Source organism: Odocoileus virginianus, chromosome 11 (assembly GCF_023699985.2).
Source record: "Odocoileus virginianus isolate 20LAN1187 ecotype Illinois chromosome 11, Ovbor_1.2, whole genome shotgun sequence".
In the NCBI taxonomy this organism is placed as follows: Eukaryota; Metazoa; Chordata; class Mammalia; order Artiodactyla; family Cervidae; genus Odocoileus; species Odocoileus virginianus.
Genome location: NC_069684.1, coordinates 5,066,492 through 5,082,137, shown reverse-complemented (window position 1 = coordinate 5,082,137; position 15,646 = coordinate 5,066,492). Strand labels below are relative to the sequence as shown.

General features: G+C 40.8%; 1 protein-coding gene and 1 long non-coding RNA gene across 11 annotated transcripts in view; one reads left to right on the top strand and one right to left on the bottom strand.

Moving 5' to 3' along the window:
• LOC110148103 (membrane cofactor protein-like) overlaps window positions 1–11,514 on the bottom strand; it is a 38,011-nt gene extending 26,497 nt beyond the window's left edge. For 5 of the 10 annotated variants that reach the window (XM_020909999.2, XM_020909996.2, XM_020909993.2 and 2 more), the window contains exons 1-3: window positions 11,191–11,514; window positions 7,786–7,974; window positions 7,338–7,440 (exon numbers count right to left, since the gene is read on the bottom strand). In XM_020909999.2, the coding sequence (XP_020765658.2) occupies window positions 7,338–7,440; window positions 7,786–7,974; window positions 11,191–11,311 (413 nt within the window). In that variant the 5' untranslated portion in view covers window positions 11,312–11,514. The remainder of the gene's footprint in view (window positions 1–7,337; window positions 7,441–7,785; window positions 7,975–11,190) is intronic. The other 5 variants (XM_020909997.2, XM_070473852.1, XM_020910002.2 and 2 more) reach the window with 3 other exon arrangements.
• Window positions 10,727–13,128, top strand: LOC139037421 (uncharacterized). The gene is made up of 2 exons (XR_011490211.1): window positions 10,727–10,975; window positions 12,840–13,128. It is a non-coding gene; the product is annotated as an uncharacterized lncRNA (long non-coding RNA).
• The last annotated feature ends 2,518 nt before the right edge of the window (window positions 13,129–15,646 follow it).

Genomic DNA, 15,646 nt, shown 5'->3' with positions numbered 1-15,646 from the left:
GAGCTTGGATTTTGCCCACCCCAGCACCCGCAGGCCACTTATAAGCTGCTCTAGCAGCACATGCACAGATGCCTGCCTGGATTCAAGTTCCAGCCCCAAGATCGACTTGTTACCTGGGCTTGGGAAAGTCCATTAAAGTGCTCTTGTTCAGTGTCCTCATATATGAAAAGCGAGACAATAGTACACACCTCACGAGACTGTTTCAAGGATTGTATGCGTTAGCATCTGGCACAGTGAGTACTAGCTAAGTTTCAGGTCTTATTAAAAGTCTTTAGAGTAGTAATATTCAACATACAGGCATACCTCATTTCACTGCTGTTCACTTTATTGCGTTTTTAACAAACTGAAGCTGTCTGGCAACCCTGCACCGAAAAATCTACTTGTGTTCATGTTTCCAACAGTGTTTGCTCACTTCATGTCTCTGTGTCACATTTCGGTAAATCTCACAGATTTCAAACTTTATTACTATTATTATGTCTGTTATGGTGACCTATGATTTCTGTCTGTCTTGTGACTATGATTCTCTGGGGCTCGGATTATGGTTAACACTTTTTGGTAACATCGTATGCTGAAAGTAAGACATGTACATTTTTCCAGACATGCTATTGTGCAATTAACAGACTATTCTATAGGGTAAACACATGTAAAAAACTCAGTTGATCTGCTTTGCTGCAGTGGCCTGGAAGTGAACCTGCGGTCATCTCCAAGGTATGCCTGTATCTTTCTAGTAGTAAAAAGGTTTAGGAACACTACTCAAGGAAATCTTCTCTGATCATTTAAATTCATACTACACTCTTCTCCAGGACTCTCATGGTAAATTATCTATTTGGTGCTTTTCATTTACTATTTTGTTTTGACACCTCTCTATATATTGTGTTTCTCAAGAAGACTACAACTTCCTTGAGTCTCCTGGTACCTAACAGTCTCTTTCGTTCTATTCACTGGATCTCCCACTATTTTTACTTGATCAAGTTAAAAAATACCCAGTGTATCTGCCTGTACCCACTTCCAGAGGACTCTTCCCCAAGGGTTAATGCACTGATTCTAGATTATAACACGTTAAGTAAAGGACTCTGGGATGATGGGAAAACAGGTGGCAACAGGAATCTGTCTCCCCACCTTAACGACAGATTCACTGATAGAATCTGCCTGACTTCCACTGTTTTGGAAATCTAGAATCTCTTCACGGCTTGCACTTCGGAGGAGAAGACTCGGACAGGTAAGTTAACTTGATTCCGGTCAATCTGAGCTCTCAGCACAGTGGCAGCTCCCCGCCCCCCACCTCAGCAGCCTCCGTTCACGCAGAGCTGAAGCAGCTTATGCGCAGCCTGCGGGAGCTGGGGCGGGCCAAGAGGGGCCTGCCCTCCCCTCCAAAGGGCAGGGATTTATGCTCTTATCCCTGCTGCTTCCAATCCCAGAGGAGCAAAAAAGAGACGGGCAGCCACTGTGTCACACCTCCCCCAGCTTTTTCAAGCCCCTTCAACACTGGCCAAACGAGTTCCAAGAGATTTGAGACCCAGCACCCCTTGCCCCCTCTTTCACTTTTTTCCCTCACTAGCAGAAGTGTGAGTGAGACTGGCTCAGTCGTGTCCGACTCTTTGCGACCCCATGGACTATATACAGTCCATGGGATTCTCCAGGCCTGAATACTGGAGTGGGTAGACTTTCCCTTCTCCAGGGGATCTTCCCAACCCAGGTCTCCCACACTGCAGGCAGATTCTTTACCAGCTGAGCCACAAGGGAAGCCCAAGAATACTGCAGTGGGTAGCCTATCCCTTCTCCAGCAGATCTTCCCGACCCAGGAATCAAACCGGGGTCTCCTGCATTGCAGGTGAATTTTTTACCAACTGAGCTATCAGGGAAGCCAATAGCAGAAGCTGGACATTAAATACTGCTGTTGCTAAGTCACTTTAGTCATGTCTGACTCTGTGTGACCCCACAGACCGCAGCCCACCAGGCTCCCCCATCCCTGGGATTCTCCAGGCAAGAATACTGGGGTGGGTTGCCATTTCCTTCTCCAATGCATGAAAGTGAAAAGTGAAAGTGAAGTCGCTCAGTTGTGTCCGACTCTTCGCGACCCCGTGGACTGCAGCCTACCAGGCTCCTCCGTCCATGGGATTTTCCAGGTAAGAGTACTGGAGTGGGTTGCCATTGCCTTCTCTGGTACATTAAATACTAGGATATTCCAAAATAACTGCCATGTGGAAAAAAAAATTAGAAAACGACTGTGCATGTCCAGAGAAAGGCTCAGAAAAGACCTGAATTGGCACTGAGACACCATACAATAATCAAAAAACAAAATCAAAATAAAAGAGGGGCCGAATCTGATTTTTCAGAGTTACCACACTGTCAGATTTCATATACTGATTCCACAAAAAAGTCACAGGGCATACGAAGAAACAGAAAAAGAATATATGGCTCATGTAATGGAAAGACAAATGAAAAGAACTTTTTTTCTGAAGGAGACCTTATGACAGATCTATTAAACAAAGACTTTAAAAGGTGTGTCTTGTGAAGTCACTCTCTCTGGAAATAGGTGGGTGCCGGTTCTGCCACCCCACTTTTTGTCAACAAAGCAGTCAGAGAGCAGACCTGCAGATGTAGATCTTTGTGAAGACCCTGATGGACAAGACCATCACTCCTGAGGTCAAGCCGGGTGTCACCAGGAAGAAGGTTAAAGTCAAAATCAAAGACACAGGGCATCCTGCCTCACCAACAGGAGTTTGACTTTTGCAGAAAAGTAGCTGAGGGGGCCGAGCTTTCTCAGACCATAATATCCAGAAGGAATCCACCCCGTCCTTGGTGCATCACACGTGGGCTGGCATCATCAGACCTTTCCTCGGCAGCTTTCCCGGAAGTACGGCCGTCACAGAACAATCTGCCGCAAGTGCGGCACTCACCCGCGCACCCACGCTGTCACCTGCCGCAAGAGGGAGGCCAGACCAACAACCTGGGCCCAAGATCAGTCAACACACCCTTTCCACTGGCTCCGCTCTGCCCCCCAGGGCGGCCCCCTACCGTGGCCCCGTGGACCTGGAGCCTCAGTGAAACTGGGAAGAAGTAACAGTTGTTAAGATGGACAAAGAACTAAAGGAGGAAATGTAGAAAGTCCATAGAGAACAATATGCGAACCCAGTGGAAATATCAATTAGAGACAGAAAACCTAAAAAGAATCCAAAAGTAAATTCTTGAGTTGCAAATTACATTAATGGGAAAGAAAAAGTCACTAGAAGAATTGAAGGCATATTTGAGAGGAAAGATTAGTAGAACTGATATAGGGTAACAGAAATTGCTGACTCTGAGAAAGAAAAAAGATTGAAGAAAAGTGGATAAAGCTTAAGGAATCTGCGGGACACCAATAAAGAGACCAGCATATACACTACAGGACTCCCAGAAAAGGGACAGAGAGAGTTTTTATAGAAATAACAGCTGAGGACTTCCAAAATTCCATAAAAGACAGGAATATAAACATGTCAAAAGCTTAAAATTCTAAGTAAGATGAATACAAACAGACCTGCACAAAGCCATCATAATCAAACTTTCAAAAAACAGAGACAAAGAATACTGAACACTGCAAGAGACAAGAGAAACAGCGTATGTCAAGCATCGTAAATAAAGATTATCAGCAGCTTTGTCATTAGAAATTCAGAGTCCAGAAGAAAGTTACTGATACAATTAAACAACAACAACAAACTCAAGCAAAACCCCCCATCCAGCAAAACTGAGCATCAAAAATGAGGAAAAATTTAAGACATTCCCAGAATTAAAAACTTAAGAAGTATGTGAGTACTATACACTCAAGAAGAAATGTGAAGGGAGTACTGAAAAGGGAATGAAGGGTCTCAAAATCTTATGTATTAAAAAAAAAAAAAACTCAGCAAAGGTAAATAAAAAAGCAATTATAAAAGCTAGCATTACTGAAACAGTGGTTAGCAACCACAAATTTTGCTTTCTATGTGATTTAAAAGACTAAATTATAAAATAAATAAATAAAGTAGAAGCTAGTATTACAATTATTTGTGTAGACAGCAGTATGATCTCAACAACCAAAAAGGGCAAGTATGGGGCAGTAAAGGACTGATTTTGTAATTTATCGAATTTAAGTTCGTATAAATTCAACCCGGAGTGTTGTAACTATACAATGTTTTTTTGTTTTGCTTTGTTTTGGTCATGCTGTGAATCTTACTGGATTCACGGCTTGGATCTTAGCTCCCCAGTCAGGGATCGAACCTGTGCCCCCTGCAGTGGGGGTGAAGAGTCCGAACCCCTGGACTACCAGGGAATTTCCATGTAACAATACAGCCATAGGATATACATAAAAGGAAATGAGACGGAAATTTAAATATTTCACTACAAAAATCAACTACACAAAAAAGAAGACAGTAATGTAGGAAATGAGGGACTAGGAAACAAAGCTATAAAGCTTATAGAAAATAGCACAATAATAGAAATAGGTCCCTCCTTGCTCCAACCAAATCCTATCTATAAGAGACTCACTTGACAACAGAAGACATAAATGGAGTGAAAATGAAAGGCTGGAAAAAGATATTAGTAACCAAAACACAGTTGAGTAGCTATACCAAAATCTCACAAAATAGACTTCAAATTTTAAAAAAAGGTTGCAAGAGACAAAGAAGGAAATTTTATATTAACAAGTGTTCAATACTGCAAGAAGATATAACAGTTATAAACATTTATGCACCTAATGAGAAGCCATCAAAACATATGAAGCAAGAAATGACAGAACTGAAGGGGCAAATAAACATTCCTACATAATAAGCATTTCTCCAATATTAGTTGGAGACTATAATACCTCACTCACAATTATGGACAGAACAACTACACAGAAGATAAACAGAGGACCTTACTAAGAAAATAACCTGACCTCTGATATATACAAAGCACTCCAGCCAACAAAAACAGACTATATAGTCTTTCCAACAGCACATGGGATATTTTCCAGTATAGACCATATGCTAGGCTATAAGTAAGGAAACAATGTTATTCAAACATAATCATTTAACAAATAATACTATGTTTATTTTATGCTACAAATTAATTTTAAGTAATAGATTTTAAAAGGTAGATATTATACAAAGTATATTCTTTGACCACACTAGGAAGAAGTTAAAAATCATTACCAAAAGAAAAACTGAAAAGTCATGAAATTGTGAAAATTAAGCAGTATGTTTTAAGTCAACCAATGGTTCAAAGCAGAAATCAGAGTGATTAAAACATACCTTGACAAATGGAAGTTAAAATATAACATATCAAAACTTACGGGATTTAATGCCAAAGGGGAAATTTACACCTATAAATGTTTACATTAAGAAATGATACCTCTGAAAGTTTAAACTAAGTTTACAAGTTAAGGAACCAGAAAAAGAAATAAATCCAAGGCTAGCAGAAGGAAGTAAATAATAAAGATTTATTATGGTTTAGTTGCCATATTAGAACAGAGATAAAGAGCAAAACAATAGAGAAAAATCAAAGAAACCAAAAGTACGTTCTTCAAAAAATGCAAGAGTTGAAAAACCTTTAAACAGACTAAAAGTGATTAGACTCAAATTACTAAGTCAGAAATAAAAGTGGTAACACCACTACTGATTTGACAGAAATAAAAAATACTTTATGAGTACCATGAACAATTTTATGCCACAAATGGAAGCACTAGATAAAACAGACAAACTCCTAGAAACACAAAACCTACCAGGACTCAACCACCCAAACAGATAATCTGAATAAACCTTAACTAGTAAGGAGATGGGAGAAGGAAACGGCAACCCACTCCAGGATTCTTGCCTGGAGAATTCCGTGGACAGAGGAGCCTGGTGGGCTGCTGTCCATAGGGTCGCACAGAGTCAGACACGAATGAAGCGACTGAACACGCATGCGTGCATTGGGGAAGGAAATGGCAACCCACTCCAGTGTTCTTGCCTGGAGAACCCCAGGGACAGAGGAGCCTGGTGGGCTGCCGTCTATGGGGTCGCACAGAGTCAGACACGACGGAAGCGACACAGCAGCAGCAGCAGTAAGAAGGCAGACTCAGTAACCAAAAATCTCTCAATTAAAAAACAATTCTGGATCTAATGGTTTCACTGGTGAATCTACCAAACATTTAAAGAAGTAACACCAATCTTTCCCAAACTTTTCCAAAAAGCTAAAGAGAAGGGAAGTCTGAGCTCATTCTATGAGATGAACATTACCATGATAGCAAAATTTGACAAAGACACAATGAAAGTTAGATCAACAGCCTTTAAAAACACCGATGCAAACAACCTCAACACAATACTAGTAAACAACTCAACAGCATCTTAAAAGGATTAAACATCATGAGCAAGTGAGTTATCCCGAGAATGCAAGGGATGGCTCAACACATTAAAAAATCAATCATTGTAATAAGCTGTATCAAAAGAATGACAGAGAAAAAAAATCACATGATTACCTCAACTGAGGCAGAAAAAAAACTTGACAAAATTTGATCAGAACAGGCATGGACAACTAGTTTTACCACTTTTATTCAACATGGTACTGGAAGTTCCAGCTAGAGCAATTAAGCAAGGAAAAAATATATATATGTATGTATATATTTCTACTACATAGAAAACCCTAAAGATTACGCATGCACACACATAAACACAAATACAAATGTGGGACCTAATAAACTCAGTAAAGTACCAGGATACATAGACAATAATAAAAAACCAGTTGCATTTCCAGAGATATCACATTTATCCTTTAAATTCACATTTTTAAAAAAATACTCAGTATCCTTAATATATACTATTAAGAGAGCCCTGTAGAACAAAGGCTGTTATTAAATACTCAGTACCTCTTTGAGATGCTTCACTCCTTTGTAGCAGTTTCAACAATAACTTTTCCAACTAAAAGATTCTAATGAAGATTACTGTCTAAGCTAGCCAGGTCAACTTTGGTCTAGTAACATCTTATAGATTACTTAGATGTAAGAACAACTATAGTTGGCTAATCCACTTCCCAGTTCTATAAACCCTACTTCAAATCTCAGAATTGGACATTTTACTGACAAATAGAGTGCACTGTATTGTCAAGCAGTCACCATGATTTTCCAATGTTTATGATAGATTTATTCATACATATACTAAATTTTATACCATTTCACTCTCCTTCAATTTAAATTTCTATTAGTTACTCATCTTTTCAATCTTCATAAAAAGCCCAGGGTTATTTGACTACTGTATGACTTACATATAAAGCAAAATGAAATCAACTTTATGGCAACGCTTAAGAAAAGAGGCAAAATGAAAATGGACTTAGTCACACATAACCTTATTTTCTCTAAGGAGCAGCCTACTTACCCCTTATTACAAACATAGTGAGCCTGGGAACCAAACTCAGTACTTTCATTTACAAAGGTAACTTGGCCATTTATGGGATCACCTAGGGTAGGACACCGTCTTCCTAAAAGCAAAAGATCAAACTTGTTTTACACCCATTTCAAAAGAGATCTGAATCAAATTCAAAATTCTATATGGCTTGTTTGAACTCATGGGAATATTATTACTTTTATTATTATTTTCTTGTTTTAACTATTATAATGCCACATAAGATTCATAATTACCCAGGCAACCAATTGTGACGAAAACGATTCCCTGGAGATTTTTCAAAGCCTGAATGCATGGCTATCTAAAAACCTACATTCACATGAGAAAACGATCATTTCAGTAGTAAAATACTCTAAAATGTGTGAAAATCTCTACAGCAATAAAAAGTTTTCTGAATTAAAAAAAAAATTTGTTTACTTACTTTTACAGGCCTCCTGGAGAGACGACCATGTAGTATCATTCTGACAAATAACAGAGAGGACCTGACCAGGAGTTATTGGCTGGAAACCCAGACGACATTCATACAGTACTTCATCCCCAGGTTTATAACTGGATCCAAAGGCACCCTTGGGCTTCATAGTGACAAACTGTGGTGGGTCACCACAGGCATCTAGGAATAGAGAGAATAAGAGCATAAAAATAAATCATTTTATCTTATTCACCAGACAGGGACTGTGGCCTGGCAACAGATAGGTAGTACAGAACAAACGGAAAAGTTCTTAGCAGGATTTTATATGTGCTTTGCTTACTTTAAATAACAACCTCTGAGCTTCTGGCCTGTTGGAAAATAAGATGAATTTTAATTCAGCAGGAAATGGAAGAGACAGCATCAATGTGCTTGGTTCTGAAATGTAAATGTGTTTATAGGTCCATATCCTTCTCCACTTCTTTTTAAACTCATCATTTCAAAACTCACCTCTCTTCTAAGAAGTCTCCTATAGCACTATGCTCAGATTATTCTTCTAGAGTTTGAAACACAAACATATTAGGCTGTTTTCTCTAAGAAGACAAGGGTCCAGAGGGCAGGAATCATATGTCTTCTTTTTCTACTAAACTGTATACTCAGTTGTAACTTAAGACATGCTGTGATAAGAGGTAAATATAAAATACACATTGAGGGATTAATAAATCAAAATAAACAGGGACCAAAGTATTTCAAAATACTTCATTTGTTTTCTATTAGTGAATTGAACATTTTTTAAGTGATATATATAGACACCGTGTAAATATCAAAATATAATATTTGGATAGTATTACATGAAAAAAACTTGCTTTCCTGGATATTAAATATAATTTCATTTTCCTTCACAGATCAATTCCTCAGAGAAGCTCCCTAAGGTAGCTGGGTTGTTCATCCAACATATCCTGACATAAAGCTACTATCCTGATACGCTTTTAGAGTTTTTTACTTCTGGGGTTTTTGCGGGGAATGTTGAGGGAAAATTTTTTCTCCCTAGAATAATGTCATTTCTATTCAGCAAGTCCTCTTCCTTTTAAGTACCTGAGCACCTGAGAACCTAACAGACCTGTTAGAAAACTTATATAAAATAATGTGATGGAGACACATCAAGTCCTAAAGGGCTAAAAGAATGCAAAGGTCTCGCTTAAAAGGAAAACAGAAACAGACCTATTTTGATCCCTGAGGAACATTTACTTACTTACTCCCTGGATCTAGGTCTTAACTTCAGACTGAGAGAACTCTAAACAAGTGAAATATCACCCTTCTTTCCCATCACATTCTAGATTCTAAACTTCTCAATACTCGTCCAACATTTCACTTATAACATGTCTTATATCATGTCAAGTTAATTGTTTCAACATTTATCAAATGTTTTCAACATTTCTACTTTGCTGATCATAATACATGAATTTTCCTCAATTAACTGCCCATAACAAACCAAAATCAAAGTCACAGGTATTAACATAAAATTTACTGAATACTCTGAGGCACACATTCTATTTTTTATAACAGAAAAGAATATGGGCTAGAAATGTTACATAATTCTGTTTTAGATAAAAAACACACATCATCATTCAAGAATATCCTGGAAGCACCAAGAAAGAACTCAAGTGACCATGCATATGATTAAATTATATATGTGTTCTTTGCTTTATACATTCAATTTCAGTAACTATCTTGAAAGCATAAAAAGAAGGGAGAAATTTCTGATATGACTCTCACATACAGTGCTGTGTATGAAAAAACATTTGTCAATTGGTTTTTTTTAATCCATTCAACTAACTTCAAGTATCTCTTCCCAATAACATGTATCATGAAAACAATGCTTTCAACAACACACAGTTTAGAACGTCTGCTTTCGCAATCAGTGGATTATAAGCTTCACACACTATAATGACTGAGTCCAATATCATATTTGTTTTATAATCAGATTTCCTCTCTTTCTCAGAATACTGAATTCTTTTTCCTATAAGGATTTACAAACACTGCCAGCATCAAAAAAAATAGTATCTTGACTCAGTTTTTCCTAGAGAATTTACAATATGAACATTACCAGGCTGCAATGCTATACTTAGACTGATGAGTTACAGTTCAAAAGAGCTGGACAACGCTGCGTACCACACACAATGCTATACTTTAACAGGTGCCATTATATAATTCGACAGGCTGCATTCAGAAAATGCTCCAGTTTTCCAGATGAGTTTCAGAAAGGTGAAATCAGTCTCTACTATGGATCAAGAGAACTGCCCACCTCCATACTCTTACAAAAGTTGTGCAAGCACTCCCTACTTGCTTGCCAAAGTCATAAAAGTAACTGTCTGAGTCAAGCATAGGCCCACATCTGTGCCCAGGTGGTACCTTTGGATAATCACGGTCTCTAATCAAAACTAGAACTTCAGTGAAACCTGAAGACTCTTTCCCTTTTCTGTCTACACAACCTATTTTTAACGTTCCTTTGCTTCCTCAAAAAGGAGGCTTTAACATCTATACCTATCCATTTTATTTCTCACATTCTACTCATTTCTAGACCTTAAAAAAAAAAAAAAAAAAAACCATCTACCAGGTTCAACCAAATAGCCAGCCTCCTTCTAGGTAAATTCAGCCTCATCCTCTGTCCCTCAGTAATTCGCGTTAACCTCCTGTACCATCTGGAGCTACTGATCATTCTCTTAGCTCCCTCATGCCTGAAAAAGCTCTCTTTCCTTGCTATTTATATATACTGGGCACCAAGTTGCCTGTTAACCTGAATTACAAAAAGCGCCCCTTTCCCCTCGCAAACCTTCTAACCCTATCCAGGGCCTGCTCTCAGCAGAGACATCGGGCACCACATGGGCTCCGCAGGCCCCGCTTTAAAGGCAGAAAGCTTTCCTGTTCCGCATTCGGCCCAGCTAGACTGGCCACTTTCTCAAAGCACACACCTGGGCACACCTGGCCCGGGCTACCCTAATCCCAGAGAGGCCCGCGGGGCACGAGGCACACCCCCCCCCCCCCCCGGAAAAAAAACACAGGGCAAACTCCCCAGAGAAACAGCAGCAGCCTAACAACAACCCCGGACACCGTCACCACCCTGCAGGTCGGCTCTCGCCTTACGGACTGCATCAGTCCCGGAACCACTCTGCAAGCTGCGGCGGGGATTCCAACCCGGCCCCAGGTAAACACCCCAGCCACACCACCCAGGAAAGCCGTGTCCGTGGTGCCCCCCCCCCCCCGGTACACCTTCCACCCCAACCCCGGACGATCGCGGGGGGGCCCGGCCCCGCGCCTGCGGCCCGAGCCACGAAGGCTACCAGCAGCGTCCAGCCGGTCCGCCCCCGCGCCCCCCGGGTCCGCTCCGGTCCCCCTCCCCGGACAGGGCGCACACGCTACCGGAGGACGTGGGCAGCAGGAGGAGAAGCGCCAGGGGAAGCACCCCGACGAAGCGCCCAGAAGAAGCCAGTCTTTCGGGGAGGCGGAGCGGCGCCTTGCGCGCTGCGCAAGACGCCCTCATTTTCGGGGAGACCAGCGGGACACCCGAGACAGCTCCGCAGAGACTCGCTGAGTCCAGTTCCCCGCTATACAAGAGTCGGACGCAGCAGCTGCGCGGGCGGCCGGAGCCCCCGGGCTCGCCCAGGGCGGAAGTGACACGGGAGAAGCGGGCGAGGCCGATGGGCCGGCGGCCCCCTCCCAAAGGCCTGCAGGGGAGGGGCGTGGCCTTTCCCCGCCCATGCGCGGGAAGTGCTGCGCGTCCCGCGGGGACCCTGATGGCCTCTGGCTCCGCCCCCGACTGCCTCTAGCTCCGCCCTCTTGCGGACCTACCCGGAAGCCGCTGCGGCGTGCGGGAAATAGCTGGTTCCACCGGACTGGGCGTTGTTAAAAGGGACTGTTAACGCCCTGTGTAGGAAGGGTGGGACGGAAATTCGAGGTGGCGTTGTCATCGGTGATCGTTTTCCGGAAGGCTGGATTAAAGAATAAAGGGCAGAGACCTAAAAATAGAACCCTAGAGCTCGGGCAGGGGGAGCAGACATCCCCTCAAGACCCCATTTTGGCCCTGGGATCCAGTGTCAGGACACCCCTGCCCTTGCGCAGACTTTGGCTTGAGTCAGTGTCAACTATAAATTGGCACTTACCAAGAGCCCTGCTGACTACTGAACAGCGAAGGCATTTGCCACCTGCCTCTAGGGAGACTGAACCCCATGCTGCTGGAAATGTGACCTTCAACAACCCCAGAGGGAGTTCAGGGTGGAGTGAGGCTCTCTGTCCTCCAGGGAATCTGGTGGGACAGGGCTTTGGATAGTTGGATGTTTTTAGGAACAGATTTTATGATCTCAATCCTTGCATCTCCTCATAGCTAGAGAAGCACTAAATCCCTTCATGGTGACATCAGATCCTCATGACTAACAAATACCTTTTTGCTTGTTTTTTTTTTTAAGGGGTGATGGGTATATTCATTATCTTTATTGTGATGGGTGGGGAGTGTCAAAACTTACCAAATTATACATTTTTTCATTAGTTTTGCAATTTATTTATTTTTAAATTTATTTATTTTAATTGGACGCTAATTACTTTACAATATTATATTGATTTTGTCATACATTGACATGAATCCGCCACGGGTGTACATGTGTTTCCCATCCTGAACCCTGGTCCCACCTCCCTCCCCATCCCATCCCTCTGGGTCACCCCAGTGCACCAGCCCGGAGCACCCCGTATCATGCATCGAACCTGGGCTAGCGATCTATTTCACATATGATAATATACATGTTTCAGTGCTATTCTCTCAAATGATCCCACCCTCACCTTCTCCCACAGAGTCCAAAAGTCTGTTCTTTACATCTGTGTGTCTTTTGCTGTCTCGCATATAGGACCATCGTTACCATCTTTCTAAATCCAATATTATATATATATGTGTGTGTGTGTGTGTGTGTGTCTTAGCATACTGTATTGGTGTTTCTCTTTCTGGCTTACTTCACCCTGTATAATAGACTCCAGTTTCATCCACCTCATTAGAACTGATTCAAATGTATTCTTTTTAACAGCTGAGTAATATTCCATGGTGTATATGTACCACAGCTTCCTCATCCATTCGTCTGCTGATGGGCATCTAGGTTGCTGCCATGTCCTGGCTGTTATAAACAGTGCTGCGATGCACATTGGGGTGCGCGTGTCTCTTTAAGATGACTGCTTCATGGCATTGAGCTCCGCCTTCACCAGAACTTTGTGTGTTGCCTTTCCCCCACTGCCACTTTGGAGCATCTCTCAGAGCTGAGGTGTCGCCTCCCAGGCCGCAGGCCTCGTGTTGCCCCAAATAAAACTTAACTCATGACTCTCAAGCTGTACGTCTTTTTTTAGTCGACGGCAGTCATAATTTGGGACAATAAATGAGATTTCCATGGTTGAACGTCTGCTACTGAAAGTTTCTCCTGGCCTGGTAGATATCAAAAATCATGAAAGGTTTGGCCATTGCTCTCCCAACTGCTAAAGTTAGTTCAGTTCAGCTGCTCAGTGGTGTCTGACCCTTTGCTACCCCATGGACTGCAGCTCGCCAAAAGTTAATTGGTCTCCCCCTGTAATTCCCAGGAGAGGGCCCTGGGAAGGTAATTATTAAATAACACCGGGCCGCTAGCACACGGGGCCTCAACTCTATGGCCTTGCCGTTGAACAACCGAATGTTTCATTGAAGATGAAATACACATGCATGAAAAGGACAAGGATAAAGGGTGCCTTAAGTGCCATATTTCCAGAAGCAATGAATGTCATTAGAGTTGGGATGGGTAGGAATTAACGAGTGACAACTTCTCTGATGAACCAATCTCTCAATGCTGGAAAATGAAGAATGAGTCAAATTTATTTGTAGAGTTGAGAGTAAACCTGTATGTCTAGTAATAGGAAAGAAAAGTAACGTGACCGGTATTAAAGAGCAGACAAAGGAGTTGACATTTTCTTGGTAATAGTTGGTAAAGGATAAAAATGTCAACCAGTGTGTAAACATTGCAGGCCAGGGGAACCAGTACCCTCAAACTTTTAGTTTTTAACATCACTTTTTGCTTGGTTTAAAATTTTAAATGGACATGACTTTGAAACCACTAGTTCCATTTAGAGTTTACCCCAAGGAAATCATCAGAGTTGTGAACAAAGAGGTATAATTTTGGATAAACTCTTAAATATTTGGCAGAAGTATAAGATTTTTTGATAGGTATCTTTCTGAAATGAAATTTTGTACAGCAAGAAGTGTAAAAAAGTGAGAAACTATGTCATATTCATAAGTTGAAAAAGCAAACTCCAAATCAGTGTGTGCTTTTTGGCATTCCTTTTATTAAAATAGTATATTGACACACTTTTAAAAAGAGTTTACTTGAAAATAAATCAAAATTAACAGTTGATAGGCTTATGTATATTTCATTTTGTGTGTGTGTTTTAGTTTTCTGCATTGACCCTTTATTACATTTGGAATCAGGTAAAAAAAAATTTTTTTTTAATCCAACCTGTATATCAACTACTCTTTTGTTCACAGAATGGTAGAAATAGAACCTGTATCACATATGGTTAGTGTATGAGGATGGTAAGGAAAGAAATCTCTTCATGTAAACCTCAGATGTATCTTCTGTAATTATAGAACTTTGTATATATTTTGAACAATTTTATATCTGAGATGTATTAAAGATTTTCTAGGCTCAGCAAGCTATGGAATTTCTGCTTCCTCCCGGATCAGCACAACGTTTGGATTTTTGGCAGAGCATACCAGATACTAATTGTGAAGGTGATGTATAAAATGAACACCTTAGTATCTTGGGTTATAAAATCCAGAGGCTTCATGATGACAATTAAAGGAGGTATAATTAAGGAGACAGAGAATAGTAAACTCAATGAAGAAGAATTGTCATTTTTGTTATTTCTTATAGTTGTAAAACAGTGATACAACAGAAATGTCTTGTGGCTCCGTGTTGGCACTTAAGAAAACAGATCTACTCACTGTTCTCTGCAGGTACCAGTATGTAATGTTACATGTCAGTTATAGCTGAGTAAAATTGAAAAACACTTCCAATCTATTTCTAGTCTTAGAAGTAAATTCTTTTCTCATGAGAAAATTTAAAAGGAGAAAAATATGACTACTGTTTGGTTTCCTAGTTACAAGTGCTATATTAGATCCAAGAATTGGGTTTTGCTGGAATTTTGTTTCAGTCAGTGATATTTCTGGGGTTCATCAAGTCATTCTTAATATAAATGAAGCATTTTACATAGTTTTCTTAACTTATTTTGGTTTGACTCAAGGGATGCTCCATTTGAAAGGTTTTTGAGCCTTCTTCCCTATTTTTCTGAGCAAGTTCCATGGGGCAGAGATCGTTTTCTTGCTGTATCTCCAGTGTTGAGATAGTTCTAGACCTATACTAGGTGCTTAACAAATATGCATTAAATACTGGATGAAATAAATGGATGTTGCTGTCAAGTGCTTATAACATATTACTGCTGGTTCTCCCCTAGTGAGGATTTACCAAATCCTGGAAAAATTCTGAGAAATTTTGATTTTAATAATGTTAGGCACTGGGAACAAAGCAGGATTTGTCTCTGAAAGGAATGAGCTACGTGTCTACACAGAAAACTTTCCTGAATCAGGAATGGCGAGCTGACTTCTGAAGTGGATCCACTGTTTAACACTTAGCCTTGAAGAGATCATTTTAGTGACAGAGTTCAAAGGGAGAGTTATTGACTGTGAACTTCCTAAGGTTCTGAGAGGCATAGAACTTCAGAGTCAGGCTTTGAGTGAAGTAGGGGCTTAAACACTAGTGGTTCCTCCAAATTCCCCAAAGACTTTGTCAAACGGCCAACAAGAAAATGAGGAGAGAAT